Consider the following 17,695-nt stretch of genomic DNA (forward strand, 5'->3'; position numbering starts at 1 on the left):
ATAAGATTGAAAGGAGTCTCATGTATACATAAAGGGAGAGTAGGCCAGACACAGTGAGATGGATAATCACCTTATTTATAACTCCACATCTAAAGCACAAAGTTTAGAGCACCTATCACATTTCTATTCTCTAGTATCAAAGATGAATTCTGGGAAGAGTTTAATATTATAGATATGAATTATTTGTCTTTATTATTTAGGAAGATAAAAGTAATATTTTGCTCTCAGCATTTAAAAATTGACAGATAACCTTGGGCAACTAAATACTGTGATGACATTTTTCAGTATTTTTATCTTAACTCTGAATGAAATACCAAAAGAATTTTTTTTTACAAAAATTTAATTAAACTACAATTGATCTAGAAAGATATCAGTGAGGTATAATGAGCAGAGCTGAGGGATCCAGCCATCCAGATATTAAAATATTGAGTAGCTGGTGATAATTAATAAACTTAGTAGAGGAAAATAGATTGAACAATCAATAAAAAAGAATAGAGAGCCTGGAAATAAAAATATACTTGAGGATTAGTAGGTGATAAATGTGGCATTTTATGTGAGTGAAAAAAAGGTTTTTTTCCCAGAAACAAATTGTGTTGGGACAACTGATTAGCCACTTGGAAAACATAAAAGCTAAATCATTATTCCACTCCTTATTATTCCACTCCTTATATCAAAATTAATTGCAAATAAATGAAAAATATTAACCCCAAAATAAGAGCATAAATATAAGAAAAATTAATTATCAATGAAGTGTTAGAATTTGGTATACTTTTCTAAGTATGATGCAAAACCCAGAAGGAATGAAGGAAAAGTTGAAAAATGTAATAATGTAAGAATGCAAAATGTATGAATGGCAATAATACTACAAAGTCAAAATATAAGTGAAAAACTGTAACAAATGTTTCAATATATGAGAGAAAAGGAACAGCTTTTTAATAAAAGAATTATTGCATACTTCTAGTAGTAGCCGTGGCAGAGTCTTATCAGATTTACTCTCCCATAAGCAACTATAAAACTTAACACAACTGCTTTCTGGCATTAGACAAGGAGATGAGGGAAGGAAGCACATGGAGAAACCCCATATTTAACATGGCTTTCTCCCTTATTCTCTAAGCACAAGAAAATTAGGCCCAGAAGAGAGCATCAGTGTTGCTGGGAGTGTCAGTTTGAGTGGTAAGGCAGTTGGTATTTAGAGGGCAAGGTACTCAATAGGAACAAGTTGTTAAGAATCTTCAAAACTCCCCATGAGGTGTGGTTCCTTGGGTCCTTGGCCAAATTCTAAGCTGTGTATTTACTGGGTGAAGCTCTAATATCCCTAGTAGAAAAGAGCTGCTTGTGAATTAAGACCTGATTAGTAATAATAGCACAATATTGGGGAAAGTTTAGAATTTCATCCCAGCCATAATGAAAAGACATTGAACAACACCCAAGAGATTTAGTTGTAACTCTAGAAAGGTCATACCTAGGAATAATAGTAAAGACTAAAACCTAGGATGGGACAAAACTGAAATATACCCTCCTCAAGTAGCATAAAACAAATGTAAATAAGATCCAAGTGATCCATAAATTCTTTAACTGCCAAAAAGAATGAAACTCAACATTTGGAGGAAAAAGATAACACAATCCAGAGCCCCTACAGCATATTATTCATAATATCCAGCATACAAGCAAAAATTACTACATATGTGAAAAAAACAGGAAATCAGGAGATAAACCAATTAATAGAAGCAGGCACAGAAATTCACACATTGAAGTTAGAGAAACATGTTTAAATAATTATAATTAACAAAAAGGAAATAGAAGAAAATATGGGCAAAGTAGAGGAAAAGTATAACATTTCAAGAGACTATTAAAAGCTATAAAAAAGAATTAAAAGAACAAGAACACATTGGATAGTTTTAACTACACACTGTTCATAGAAATGACATTAACTAGTGACCTCAAAGACAGATCAAGAAAAAAATAAACAAAACTAAGAATAAAGACAAAAAAAGATTGGGAAAGAAATAGACATGTGGACCTAGACCAGAATAACTAACATGTGACTCAAGAGTTTCAGAAGGGAGCACAACTAGGGCACCTACCAGGCAACAGTGGGGGAACCACAGACACCTAATGGGATGGGAGGAACCCCCAGTGACCAGGTAGGATGTCGGGCATGGGGGGAGTGAATGGGGAGGAGAAGTGGAGGTGGGACAGGGCTGGTGCCCCTGAGGGGCGGCTGGAGAAGGGGAAGGGATCCCACGCCTAAAGGGGGAAATTGGGGAACCGTTGGGAGGGCAGAGGATCAAAAGGGAGCATGGCCAAGTTTCCCCTGCCCACTTGGGCCCCCAGGAACCTGCTGAGATCCCGGGCCTGATCCTCAGCCCACCGAGACCCCCTCCAGCCATGCGCATCTGAGGGAGTGGAAGGGAGGGAAGGGGGAGCAAAAGTAAAGGCCAGACCTCTGGGACTGACACCCCTGAGGGGTGGCTAGGGGAGGGGAGGAGTTCCTACACCCAGCGGGATGCACCCACAGTTAGGGGTCCAGCGGTGATGGGGGAGACCCTAGGGGAGACGGTGGGGGAGTGGTGCGAAGGAATGGAAGGGAACATGGCCAGTGCTTTCCCTGTCCACTTAAGCACTGGCGAGCCTGTTGGGCTCCTGGGCCTAAACCTCTGCCCTTGGAGCCTCCCTCCTGCTGCACAGAACCCAAGCCCCGCCCCTACACCCCCACCCAGGGCCCTACCTCTACACTTGGAGACCCCCTTCAATGCGCTTGGCCTAAACCCCAACCACACACCCTCACTCAGGCCCTACCTCCAAACTCAGGAACTCCACACTCCAGAGGCCCTCCTTTCTACATGCTGCATCTCCCCTTCCGTGCAGGTCCTAAGTAGACGCCCCGCCCCACGCTTGAACGTCACCCTACCTAGGCCCCGCCCCAAGCTCAAACATCACCCCCCCACCCACCTAGGTCCCTTCCCACCCTAAACCCCACCCTACCTAAGTCCCACACCTGGCTAAACTCTGCCACTATAGCCAGGCTTTTTTTCTTTCTTTCTTCCTCTTTTAGATTGGGGTTCTGTTTTACCTTGTTGATTCTTGTTGTTGATTCTTTTATATGCTTATTTGTCCTAATAAATCTTTATTTTTCTAATTTTATTTTATTCTTTATACTTTGTTATTGTTCTCTCCTTTTGGCTTGTTCCCCTCCCTCCCTTTTATATTTTTCTTTTTTCTTTTTTCTGTTGTGGTTTTATTTGACCTTGTTGCAGTTGTTTCAATTATAGTTTTATTTTACCTAATATTTTTTTATCTTTCTAATTTTTAAAAAAATTTTTTTTCTATTTCTTTAATTTTTTTTTTTAAATTTATTTATTTATTTATTTATTTTTGGCTGTGTTGGGTCTTCGTTTCTGTGCGAGGGCTTTCTCCAGTTGCAGCGATCGGGGGCCACTCTTCATCATGGTGCACGGGCCTCTCACTGTCGCAGCCTCTCATTGCGGAGCACAGGCTCCAGACGCGCAGGCTGAGTAGTTGTGGCTCATGGGCCCAGTTGCTCTGCGGCATGTGGGATCTTCCCAGACCAGGGCTCAAACCGCATCGGCAGGCAGATTCTCAACCACTGCGTCACCTGGGAAGCCCTATCTTTCTAATTTTATTTTGATTTTTATTCTTTAATATTGTACTGCTCCTTTTTTTCTTTCTTTCTTTTTTACCGTGCCACAAAGCTTGTGGGATCTTGGTTCCCAGGCTGGAGGTCGGGCCCGAGCTCCTGTGGTGGGAGGTCCAAATCCAAACTGCTGGACTAACAGAGAACCTCAGACCCCAGGCAATATTAATTGGAGTGAGGTCTCCTGGAAGTCCTCACCTGGCTCTATGCAACTTCATTCAAACTCCAGTGCTGGACGTCTCAGCCCAAACAACCAGTAAGACAGGGATATAGCACCACCCATCAAAAAAAAAAAAAAAAAAAGAAATGACAAAAAATATGTTACAGACGAGGGAGCAAGGTAAAAACCTACAAAACCAAATAAATGAAGACGAAATAGGCAACCTACCTGAAAACGAATTCAGAGTTATGACAGTAAAGATGATCCAAAATCTCAGAAACAGAATGGAGAAAATACAAGAAACATTTAACAAAGATCTAGAAGAACTAAAGAGCAAACAAACAGAGATGAACAACACAATTACTGAAATTAAAAATACTCTAGAAGGAATCAGAAGCAGAATAACTGAAGCAGAAGAATGGATAAGTGAGCTGGAAGATAAAATGGTGGAAATAACTGCCATGGAGCAGAACAAAGAAAAAAGAATGAAAAGAATTGAGGACAGTCTTAGAGACCTCGGGGACAACATTAAATGCACCAACATTCGAATTATAGGGGTCCCAGAAGAAGAAAAGAAAAAGAAAGGGTCTGAGAAAATATTTGAAGAGATTATAGTCTAAAACTTCCCTAACATGGGAAAGGATATAGTCGATCAAGTCCAGGAAGCACAGAGAGTACCATGCAGGAAAAACCCAAAGAGAAACAGGCCAAGACACATATTAATCAAACTATCAAAAATTAAATACAAAGAAAAAATGTTAAAAGCAGCAAGGAAAAGCAACAAATAACATACAAGGGAATCCCCTTAAGGTTAACAGCTGATCTTTCAGTAGAAACTCTGCAAGCCAGAAGGGAGTAGCAGGACATATTTAAAGTGATGAAAGGGAAAAACCTACAACCAAGATTACTCTACCCAGCAAGGATCTCATTCAGATTCCATGGAGAAATTAAAACCTTTACAGACAAGCAAAAGTTAAGAGAATTCAACACCACCAAACCAGCTTTCCAACAAATGCTAAAGGAACTTCCCTAGGCAGGAAACACAAGAGAAGGAAAAGACCTACAAAAACAAACCCCAAACAATTAAGAAAATGGTAATAGGAGCATAAAAATTGATAATTACCTTAAATGTAAATGGATTAAATGCTCCAACCAAATGACATAGACTGGCTGAATGGATACAAAAACAAGACCCATATATATGCTGTCTACAAGAGACCCACTTCAGACCTAGGGACACATACAGACTGAACGTGAGGGGATGGATAAAGATATTCTATGCAAATGGAAATCAAAAGAAAGCTGGAGTAGCAATTCTCATATCAGACGAAATGGAGTTCAAAACAAAGAGTATTACAAGAGACAAAGAAGGACACTACATAATGATCAAGGGATCAATCCAAGAAGAAGATATAACAATTGCAAATATTTATGCACCCCACATAGGAGCACCTCAGTACATAAGGCAAATGTTAACAGCCACAAAATGGGAAATCAACAGTAACACAATAATACTAAGGGACTTTAACACCCCACTTTCACCAATGGACAGATCACCCAAAATGAAAATAAATAAGGAAACACAAGCTTTAAATGGCACAATAGACCAGATAGATGTGATTGATATTTATAGGACATTTCATCCAAAAACAACAGAATACACTTTCTGCTCAAGTGCTCATGGAACATTCTCTGGGATAGACCATATCTGGGTCAGAAATCAAGCCTTGGTAAATTTAAGAAAATTGAAATCGTATCAAATATCTTTTCTGACCACAATGCTATGAGACTAGATATTAATTACAGGAAAAAAACTGTAAAAAATACAAACACGTGGAGGTTAAACAGTACACTACTAAATAACCAAGATCATGGAAGAAATCAAAGAGGAAATCAAAAAATACCTGGAAAAAAATGACAATGAAAACATGACGACTCAAAACCTATGGGATGCAGCAAAAGCAGTTCTAAGACAGAAGTTTATGCCAATACAATCCTACCTCAAGAAAAGAGAAAAATCTCAAACAACCTAACCTTACACCTAAAGCAATTATAAAAGAAGAACAAAAAAACCCCAAAGTTAGCAGAAGGAAAGAAATCATAAAGTCCAGATCAGAAATAAATGAAAAAGAAATGAAGGAAACAATAGCAAAGATCAATAAAACTAAAAACTGCTCCTTTGAGAAGATAAACAAAATTGATAAACCACTAGCCAGACTCATCAAGAAAAAAAGGGAGAAAACTCAAATCAACAGAGTTAAAAATGAAAAAGGAGAAGTAACAATTGACACTGCAGAAATACAAAGGATCATGAGAGATTACTACAAGCAACTATATGCCAATAAAATGGACAACCTAGAAGAAATGGACAAATTCTTAGAAAGGGACAACCTTCCAAGACTGAACCAGGAAGAAATAGAAAATATAAACAAACCAATCACAGGCACTGAAATTGAACCTGTGATTAAAAATCTTCCAAAAACAAAAGCCCAGGACCAGATGGCTTCACAGGCGAATTCTATCAAGCATTTAGAGAAGAGCTAACTTCTCAAACTCTTCCAAAATATAGCAGAGAGAGGAACACCCCCAAACTCATTCTACAAGGTCACCACCTAAAACCTAAAAATAGAAAACTACAGGCCAATATCTCTGATGAACATAGATGCAAAAATCCTCAAGAAAATACTAGCAAACAGAATCCAACAGCACATCAAAAGGCTCATACACCATGATCAAGTGGGGTTTATCCCAGGAATGCAAGGATTCTTCAATATATGCAAATGAATCAATGTGATACACCATATTAACAAATTGCCGGAGAAAACCCTTATGATCATCTCAATAGATGCAGAATAAGCTTTTGACAAAATTCAACACCATTTATGATAAAAACTTTCCAGAAAGTAGGCAGAGGGAAACTACCTCAGCATAATAAAGGCCATATATGACAAACCCACAGCCAACATCGTCCTCAATGGTGAAAAACTGAAACCATTTCCTCTAAGATCAGGAAAAAGAAAAAGTTACCCACTCTCACCACTATCATTCAACATAGTTTTGGAAGTTTTAGCCATAGCAATCAGACAAGAAAAAGAAATAAAAGGAATCCAAATCAGAAAAGAAGAAGTAAAGCTGTCACTGTTTGCAGATGACATGATACTATACATAGAGAACCCTAATGACGGTACCAGAAAACTACTAGAGCTAATCAGTGAATTTGGTAGACTAGCAGGATATAAAATTAATGCACAGAAATCTCTTGCATTCCTATACACTAACGATGAAAAATCTGAAAGAGAAATTAAGGAAACACTCCCATTTACCATTGCAACAAAAGAATAAAATACCTAGGAATAAACCTACTTAAGGAGAAAAAAGACCTGTATGCAGAAAACTATAAGACCCTGATGAAAGAAATTAAAGATGATACAAACAGATGGGGAGATATACCATGTTCTTGGATTGGAAAAATCAACATTGTGAAAATGACTATACTACCCAAAGGAATCTACAGATTCAGTGCAATCCCTATCAAACTACCAATGGCATTTTTCACAGAACTAGAACAAAAACTTGCACAATTTGTATGGAAACCCAAAAAGACCCCGATTAGCCAAAGCAATCTTGAGAACTAAAAACGGAGCTGGAGGAATCAGGCTCCCTGACTTCAGACTATACTACAATACTACAGTAATCAAGACGGTATGGTACTGGCACAAAACCAGAAATATAGATCAATGGAACAGGATAGAAAGCCCAGAGATAAACCCATGCTCATATGGTCACCTTATTTTTTGATAAAGGAGGCAAAAAGTATACAATGGAGAAAAGACAGCCTCTTCAATAAGTGGTGCAGGGAAAACTGGACAGCTATATGTAAAAGAATGAAATCAGAACACTTCCTAACACCATACACAGAAATAAACTCAAAATGGATTAAAGACCTAAATGTAAGGCCAGACACTATCAAACTCTTAGAGGAAAAGATAGGCAGAACACTCTATGACATAAATCACAGCAAGATCCTTTTTGATCCACCTCCTAGAGAAATGGAAATAAAAACAAAAATAAACAAATGGGACCTAATGAAACTTAAAAGCTTTTGCACAGCAAAGGAAACCATAAGCAAGATGAAAAGACAACCCTCAGAATGTGAGAAAATGTTTGCAAATGAAGATACTGACAAAGGATTAATCACCAACATATACAAGCAGCTCATGCAGCTCAATATCAAAAAAAACAAATAACCCAATCTAAAAATAGGCAGAAGACCTAAATAGACATTTCTCCTAAGAAGATACACAGATTGCCAACAAACACGTGAAAAGCTGCTCAACATCACTAATCATGAGAGAAATGCAAATCAAAACTACAATGAGATATCACCTCACGCCTTTCAGAATGGCCATCATCAAATAATCTACAAACAATAAATGCTGGAGAGGGTGTGGAGAAAAGGTAACCCTCTTGCACTGTTGGTGGGAAGGTAAATTGATACAGCCACTATGGAGAACAGTATGGAGGTTCCTTAAAAAACTAAAAATAGAACTACCATATGACCCAGCAATCCCACTACTGGGCATATACCCCGAGAAAACCATAATTCAAAAAGAGTCATGTACCACAATATTCACTGCAGCACTATTTACAATCGCCAGGACATGGAAGCAAGCTAAGTGTCCGTTGACAGATGAATGGATAAAGAAGATGTGGCACATATATACAATGGAATATTACTCAGACATAAAAAGAAACGAAACTGAGTTATTTGTAGTGAGGTAGATGGACCTAGAGTCTGTCATACAGAGTGAAGTAAGTCAGAAAGAGAAAAACAAATACCGTATGCTAACACATATATATGGAATCTAAAAACAAAATTGTTCTGATGAACCTAGGGGTAGGACAGGAATAAAGACGCAGACATAGAGAATGGACTTGAGGACACGGGGAGTTGGAAGGGTAAGCTGGGACAAAGTGAGAGTGTGGCATGGACATATATACACTACAAAATGTAAAATAGATAGCCAGTGGGAAGCAGCTGCATAGCACAGGGAGATCAGCTTGGAGCTTTGCGACCACCTAGAGGGGTGGGATTAGGAGTGTTGGAGGGAGATGCAAGAGGGAAGGGATATGGGGATATACGTATGCATATAGCTGATTCACTCTGTTATACAGCAGAAACTAACACAACATTGTAAAGCAATTATACTCAAATAAAGATGTTAAAAAACAAGTTTCAGAAGGGAAGGATAAATAAAATGGGATGAAATTGACATGTGAAGAAATAATGGTTGAGAATTTTTCAAGTCTAATAAAACCTATTGACGCTCAGTTAAAAGAAGCTCAATGAATACCAATCTGGACAAGTAAAAAAGAAAGCACACCTAGACTTATAATAGTCAAACAACTAAAAACAAAAGATAAAGAGAAAAATCTTAAAAGCAAACAAACTAACAAAGAGAAATTACCTTAAGGAAACAACAATTAAAACGATGGCTAACTTCTCAACAGTAACAATGGACACCAGACACCAGAAGACAATAAAAAGACAACTTACAAATATGGAAAATAAGTGCAAACTTTGAATTCAACTTTGAGCAAAAATATCTATCAAAATTGAAGATAAAATATAGATGTTCCCAAACAAAGCCTGAAAGAATTTGTCACAATTGATCCACAGTACAAGAAAGTTCTTTAGGTTGAAGGGAAATTATCCCAGATGGAAGCACAAAGATGCAAGAAGTAATAAACAAACAGTACAAAGGGGAAATTTGAAAGACTCGGTACTGCCTAAAGCAGCAATGTAATGATATTTCAGATGTTTATGAAATACACAGAAGTAGGAGAGGGATTCGTTAAATGTCTCTCAAAATTATTACATATTAGAGAAGTGCAAACTAAAACTCTAAGAAACCCATACACAACCATCAGACTGACTAAAATTCAAAAGGCTGACAATATCAATGTTGATTAGGAATTGGTATATAAAGCAACAGAACTCTTCAACCTTACTGACAGCAGTGTAAATTAGTATGTATTTACATATGTATTTGTCAGTATGTATATATTAAAGCTAAACTAAAACCTATCCTGTGATTCAGTGATTTTACTCAGATATGAAGTGTGTAAAAATTCATTAAGCTTACACTGAAGACTTGTGTAGTTTACAGTACATAAGTCATATCTTAATTAAGAAAACTTAGATCACATATATGAAAAATAATGATAAGAAAGCAATGAAATTATAATAGCCCAGTAGAAAATTAGGGAATGAATAGGAAGGTAGAGAAAAACAAAAGGCTTATAAACATGAAAATATGCTCAACTTCACTCATCAAGTTAAAATTAAAATGGCAAAAAGATACTTTAGACAATTTCAGGTGGTTTCTTACACTTGAAACCAAGAGTCCTGACAAGTAGATTTGCGAAAGTATGCCAAGACATAATTATGTATGAGAATGCTCACTTCAGTATTGTCCATAAAAGTAAAAGATTAGAAACAACCTAAATGTTCACCAATTTTGAACAGCTTACATAAATCATTGTACTTTGATATAATGGAATAACTATGTAACCATTAAAATAATAAAGTAGGTATATTTGAGTTTCTATGGAAATATCACCAAGATATATTAAGGGAAAAGGGTAATTTTATAACAGCAAGCAGTATATGATCCCAACTATATAAAAATTTTAAATGTACGTGGTATAATAATAACAGGTTATTTTTAGGGAATAGGAACTAAAGATCGAGAATGGAGGGAGACAACAATTTTTATTTTATATTTCCATGTACTGTTTGAAATTTTTTATGTTCGTTTCATTTACATTTTAAAACTAAGCAAGAAAGAGAACATATCTGAATCCTAGCCCAAATACTAGCCCCCAAACTCAAATTGCTAGAAAACTAAGTGATGAAACAAATGTTCACAAATGACTGTAAATCAAGATTTCTAAAGGAAGTAAAGAATCAAAGTACAGAGCTCTTGATGTTTAAAATGAGTAATTTTTCATTGCAAGTGGCTATAATGCCAGCAAGTATTTGGCGTGGGTGATATATTGAGAATACAGAGAGAATAACAGTAAAGAGAGACAGCTGGATCTAAAATGTTTTCAAATCCCTTCCAAAGGCAAGGCATGTTTGTAACAATTTTAAAAACACAAATGCTAACAATGGGTAAAAATAATATAGTAACTATTCACATAAAATACAAGGATTACTTCATATTTTTCAAATCTTTGCTGAAAGCAGTAATCATACAAACATAAAATAATCCTAAAATAACTTAAATTCATAGAAATTCTACTTGGACTTTCCATTTCTCATATTTGATCTCATATCAATTCCAACATTGCTTATGATTTATAATGATAAAAATTTCACAGTCATAATTTACACATCTTTCGTTATAACTTTAGGGACAAAAAGGAGAATTAGGATAATTAAATTTTATAAAACAATTAGTGATGCATGTCTCAGCACTTATGTTTATAACGTTTATTAACATACCAATTGTGACTAAAGAGAAAGTGTTATCTGCATGCCAAATACTTAATGACAAGTTTAAAAAGTACAATATCTACAATATAAGTATTTCACTACAAAATTAAATATCTTCCAAATTTTTTCACAGTTCAGACTTTTTGAATGGACATGTTATTTAAAATATCCTGTCAAAGATCCTTACAAAATTGAATTTGATGCCATACATTTTACGTATAATTAATTTTGAAAAATAGCAACTTTCCACAATAAATATTGATTGATAAACTTTGTATAAAAATATTTCATTCAATATAAAAACCCATGGAAACCATTTCTTGATGCTCATACAAATGCAAGTAACAATATTTCAGCTCTAAAGCAGTCTGTTGTATTCTAAGCTGCTCGCCCAACATCATGATGAGGTACAGGAACACTTTCCTGCTTTAAACAATTGTTCAAGAAGGAGTAAAACTACTGACTTACCCAGTTTCTTTTTATAAACAGTTCTTCACATTTTTGGTAACTATGTTTAAATTTTTTTCTCAAATGTGGCTTCTTTTAATCATAATAGAGTGGACAATTTTAATTTTGTGTTTTAAAGTTTGAGAATGTGTTTTCTCAATAGTAAATACTTTAGAAGAGTCTGTAACTATCAAGATGACCCTTGAAAGATGAAAAGTAGAACACATTTCTTTTAAAAACTACAAGAAATAATTTAGAGAGAGGTTTTTTTTTCAGCCAAGTCTACGTGACATATGGTTGCAGTATGTCTTGATTCATTTAGCACGTCATCCATGCCCACGGGAGACCCGTGGGCACAGCTCTTACAGCCTAATCTTCATATTGTGTCAACGAAAGTAGCTTTGGAATCTGGTATCAATTTGTGGAGGAAGTTTATCTTCTCTCAACTTTTGAGTAGTTAAAATGCATATTCCTAAGAGAATATAACCATATGTTTGATATTTGGAAAGAGGGAGTTGGTTTTATTGGAAATGGATGAGAGGAGGTAGAAGAATGTCATGCTTAGGGTCATAAAACCTTATTCTCGGTCCAGGATCACCCACTGGTTTGGGACTTTTATCCAGGTCTTTTTACTACTCGAGACTAGGTTTAAAAATAAAAGACTATCTGTTCCTATTCCTCTTGTCACTATGTAGCTCATCTCTAAATGGGAACACAGGGCTCCAATAGGAGGCCCCTATTCATACTGATGTGTATCTCGTCTTCTTTCTTCTTCTTTGTTCTTGGGGGCTTTAACCTAGGACATCTATAATCTCATTAACCCTGACAAATGATTTATCTTCAAACAATCTGTTTAAACTTGAAGCCATAGCTCAAATTATTAATTTCTGAGTTTATTTTCATGAAGCTCAGATTTAGAGAGACTGATTCACAGCTTGTGTTGAAATTTTAGGCCTTTAAATGAAATACACAAAATTCCAGATTTATCCTAAGTTTAAAAGTCCAAACCTATATTTCAGCTCCTCTCTCACTTAAAAAAATTTTTATAGGATCTCTGCAAAGAAATGAAGAATATCTAACCAAACTGAAGTACAAAACATTCTAAATTTTCATCTAAATGGTAATTTTCATAAAGACCCAATAATATATAGTAATACATATAGTGAAATGAACTTTCAAAAGTGAAGATCAGAGCCCTAGCACACTGACAGTAAATATGATCTAAATTTGTATATACCAATAGGCCAAACTGCACCACTTCAACCTGCTCTATGAAAAGAAAGTCCCTTGGAATTTCAATTTCTGAAATGTTTTTGTTTGTTTTGGGAACTGAAGCTGCACCAGAATGGTATCAGTGATCTCAGGTTTAATGTGCTGTCACAAAATTCTTTTAACTCAGACCTGCAGCACTATGGTGGCCCTGGGATGTCTGAACTCACTACAGAGTACACACAGCATGGCAAAACCTTGGGCTGACTGGAACATTTATCAGTTTCTCTTTCCTGTTGTTCTGGGTCCCACACCACAGGAGAATGGGAGGGTGTCATGTCTCAGAGGACTTGCTCAGTGTTTAATCTCCAATTATATGCAGAATGGGGCAAAATGTAAATTTCTATCTATGTATATTCTGTGAGCAGTATTAAAAATAATGGTCAATTTTACTAAAATTTCCATACATGGAATAATTCTTTCTGTTTCTGAAACTATAAATCACTGAAAAAATCATTGAAAAAAATTTTTTTCTCTCTTTATATTTGTATAGAACGAATTATTCAGTGAGTTGATATGGGTCCTCTACCTTTCTCTTGTAAGAGAGTCACTGGTTGAGTGTGTGAGATCCTGAGACATCTCAACAATACTTACAGCATGAAACTGCTTTATTGATTTCTAGCTGGCAAATGATCATGAAATATGTGAAAAAATATCTATCAATTGGGGTCTCAACAGCTCATTTCATATGGTCACAACTGGAATAGAGACGGGGGAGGATTTTATTTATCGTAATAGTAAATCAGTGGAATCCTCTCTCAGTCTAAGTATGAAACTAGTGATGTTTAACAACTCATAGGAATATTTTTGAGGACTAAAGTATTTATTTTGACAATACCGATAATCTTGAAATTCTTACTTATTGCCATTGAGCAACTATCTCTGCAGGTTTCTTAATTTAGTTTGTTGTTCAATATGCTGTCTGGGTTTTCTTGCCGTACCAAGAACTGAAATAAACAATAAACATTAAAGTCTTTAAAGGCAAAGACAACATCTGTGTAATTCTCACTTAATTTTCATCCAGTGTTATATTTCTACTTAATAAATTTTATTTGATTACAAGTCAGTTTTTTTTAATGGATGATAATGTAAGGTATGGGTTAAAAACATAATCACTAGCACTAAAAAGATCTGGGTTTATATATGGGTTCCACTAACTCTGTGACCTTGGGCAAATTACTTAATCTTCTAATATTTAAAAGGAATGTAATAGTAGTACATGTCTCATACAATTATTTCAATAATTAATTGAGCTAAAGTATGGAAAGTATTAGCACAGTGGTTGGTTTATATACAGGAAGAATGCTCGGTAAGTGAGGAAAAAAACAGTGTACATGCAAGTGGGAATGGGGAAGACGATTCCAGAGTGATACACAGTAACATTTAGCAATCTAACTGTAGCAGAAAGTGAGCATTTCAACATCTTTTAAAGAGAAGAGGTGAGGCAGACATTATGTTTTCATAAGGGCTTGTGTTCTCATCAAAACACTTGTTGTGGGTATCACCATTCTAACAGGTAGTTTCATTCTATGGTACAGATCTTAGATTTGATACATAAACATTTGTTTCTTGTATATCTTCACAAGTATATCCCCTAGACCAGGGCTAAATCCTCTATCTGCAACATTCAGTTGAGTGCTTACCACAGAGTAAGTACTCAGGGAAAGTATGTTAAATTGAAACATCTTCAAATCACACAGTCTAGTAGCACAAAATACAAATACATCGCACACTTTTAAAATGCACAAGGATGCCTATTAGGTATAATTGTGTGTATGTGTAAATTAGTGCACAGCAAAGACAACTCAAGGTAAAATAACCACACCCTTGAAAACACAGTTACATTTCACAAGTGTTAGTGTGAAGTGTTCTTTCAGATGTGAGTGTAATTCAGATGACTAGCTCTTTCTACATGGGTTCAATGTTCAAAAAAAATAGTATTGTTGGGTTTATGGCTAGCTAGACACAAGCCACTGGAGACCTTCCCAAGGTGCTGATTAATCATTAGAAGAGTCGGTCTACACTGCTAGGCTTTTGAAGGCTTTCTCACATTTTTTGTCTATATTACTGAGTGAGGACAAACAGATACCATTCGTTTTGAAACACTCATTTTCAAATTTGCCTCTGACAGTTTTCTTTTCTCTCCCCTAACCAACACTATAGTGGAATATATAACCCTTCATATGACTCATTACATCATAAATCTGAGATGTGTCTGGAATGAAATTAGACAGTTAGGTCACACATCTTGTTTTCCACTATTTTCTGAGTCTGAGTAGAACAAGTCTGAAATTGAGGCATGTAAGATACAAAAGTCTTCTGACCAGAAGTTCCTAAATTGAAGTTATTTTCTACAAGGTGTGAGCAACTGTCCTGGAGGATTCTGATGTCAGTGAATAAACAGTGGGATGGGAATGGGGACAACACTCTTGACTCATCAGTCAAAAGCACATCACTCTCTCTCTTTTTGATTGAAGTGACTCCTAAATAATAGACAGACCTTTCGTCATTATTTTCTTCAGGGAAATTTCCCTCGAGTTTCAAAAGTTCATCCAATCCTCCTGAGAATGGAAGGTGTGGTGAAATTATATTGGGATGCTGATCTGATAATATAAAAAATGCCTGGGTTTCTATCTCCCATGAGTTATTACAGAAAGAATCCTTAGGTAGAGAATTTTTGCTAGAGAAGCATTTGCTGACTGAGCTATTTACAAGCCCTTGCTCTTCCTCAGTTTCACCTGATTTAGAGTTGCTGAGCAGGGTGGCGTATTTAACAGAGGGTTGTCTCCTGCTTTCCTCCTCACAGGTTATCTCTGTGCTCTCAACCTCAGAGAAGTGAGCACTGCTGCATTGGTCACTAATACAAAGAGAACCCTTTTCAAGATCCCGAGTCATCAAAAGTAGAGAGACTGTAGTTGGTGGCACCATCTCATCTTTATTTTTCCATGATGTATCAACACTGATATCTTCTGAAATGGTTTCAGGCTCCAAAAGAAGAGGACCAAATGTCACTGATTCTGTATGCTTGATAAAAAGATGCTCAAATGTTTCTGGCTAAAAGAAAAGACACATTTTAATACTCAATTGTATTAATTTTTTTTCTTTTTGCTTCACTGTGATATCATGGAAGAAATGGAAGTGTGAAAGGTTAATACTAAAGGACATAAGTCAAGTACAAATTAACTGGTTTTGGTCTGAAATAAACAGATCAAAAATCATAAGGGAGAGGCAGTATAAGATAGTGTTTAAAAGTGGGATGAGACAGACATGAGTCATTCTGTTTCTATGACCATGGACAAGTACGTCAACGTCTCTGCCTTTCAGTTTCCTCATCTGTAAAATTGTGTTCAATATTTACTTCATGGTGTTGTGCAAGGAATAAATTAGATAGTGTCTGAAAGTGCTTAGCTCTCAATAAAGATTGGTTACTGTAATTAGAAAGTGCTATCTTCAGAAGAATTCCTAATATTTTATAGCAAATTACACTTCCATGAACTAAAAAATTTAACCCAAGTTTAAAAAGTAAATTGATATAAAATTGAATGAGCAAAACAACTTGTCCAAAGATAGCTAAAATAAGTACTCCATGACATAAGATATATGAAGGTAAACTATATGTGGCCTTATCTGCCTTACATCATACTAAAAATCTGTTTATGACTATCAGAAAATAAGAACTAAGAATATCTATTTGTTGAAAACAATGAAGGTGAAAGAGATGATCACAGACTTTTAAATTACCATTCCTTATAAATAACTTCATATAAAAATACAAACTATAGGACATGTGGAATGAAGACAAAGATGCAAAACAAATGTACATCATATTTTTTATAAGAACAGTGGTTACATCACAACAAAAAATCCTGCCAAGCAGCTACAAGCAAGAATCTGTGCGCAAAAAAGCTCAACTCATACAATGTAAACATGTTGAAAAAACAAATGCAAAATAAAAATTACTGTGGACACATCACATTAAAAAATTAACACAACTAAATGAAGTGCTATAGAAAATGTGCTCAATTTTTATGTTATACATATAATTAAGCTTTTGAATTTTACAATTTTTAAACTAATAGAATGAATTCAGATTTATTGCTTGAAATAACAATATAACTGACTATTCTTCATAATGGCAAATATATTCCATATAAAAATACAATTCATTTAACATAGTTTTGAACTCTTAAATGAAATATATTGGTGATTATAACCATAAAGGAATAAATATATGAAACACCAAATATAATGGAATAGACTTATACAGATATTAAAATACTGCATAATAACAAATACTATATTAACACAACCTTTTCTATTATTCTATGAACATAGTATGTGAAGAGAAAACTGTTCCTGTGCCTATTTTCTTTCTGACAGAAATCTATTAGATTTATAATTTTCTTCAAAAATTTTCTTGCTCATTTTGTGTTTCTTAAGGTTATGACTATATATGTATTGAATTTCTTAAAATTTAAAGTAACCTAGAAATTAAGATCTCCAAATAAAGGAATGTCAGGCTATCAACATGAAAACAAAAAATACAAATAGCACATAGCATACAGTCAAACTCACAGCTGTTCTTCAAATGATGTGTTTGGCATATTTCATGCCCTCTAAAACTTCATAATTGGTAACTAAGTATTATGTCAAATAATTTACA

At 35.4% G+C, this 17,695-nt stretch overlaps 1 protein-coding gene across 5 annotated transcripts in view; it reads right to left on the reverse strand.

The window, feature by feature from the left end:
- Positions 1–8,706: 8,706 nt before the first annotated feature.
- LEPR (leptin receptor) overlaps positions 8,707–17,695 on the reverse strand; it is a 147,673-nt gene continuing 138,684 nt past the window's right edge. For all 5 annotated transcript variants that reach the window (XM_082419056.1, XM_082419058.1, XM_082419057.1 and 2 more), the window contains one exon: positions 8,707–16,086. In XM_082419056.1, the coding sequence (XP_082275182.1) occupies positions 15,259–16,086 (828 nt within the window). In that variant the 3' untranslated portion in view covers positions 8,707–15,258. The remainder of the gene's footprint in view (positions 16,087–17,695) is intronic.

The sequence above is a fragment of the Balaenoptera physalus genome (assembly GCF_965194825.1).
Source record: "Balaenoptera physalus genome assembly, chromosome: 1".
NCBI lineage: Eukaryota > Metazoa > Chordata > Mammalia > Artiodactyla > Balaenopteridae > Balaenoptera > Balaenoptera physalus.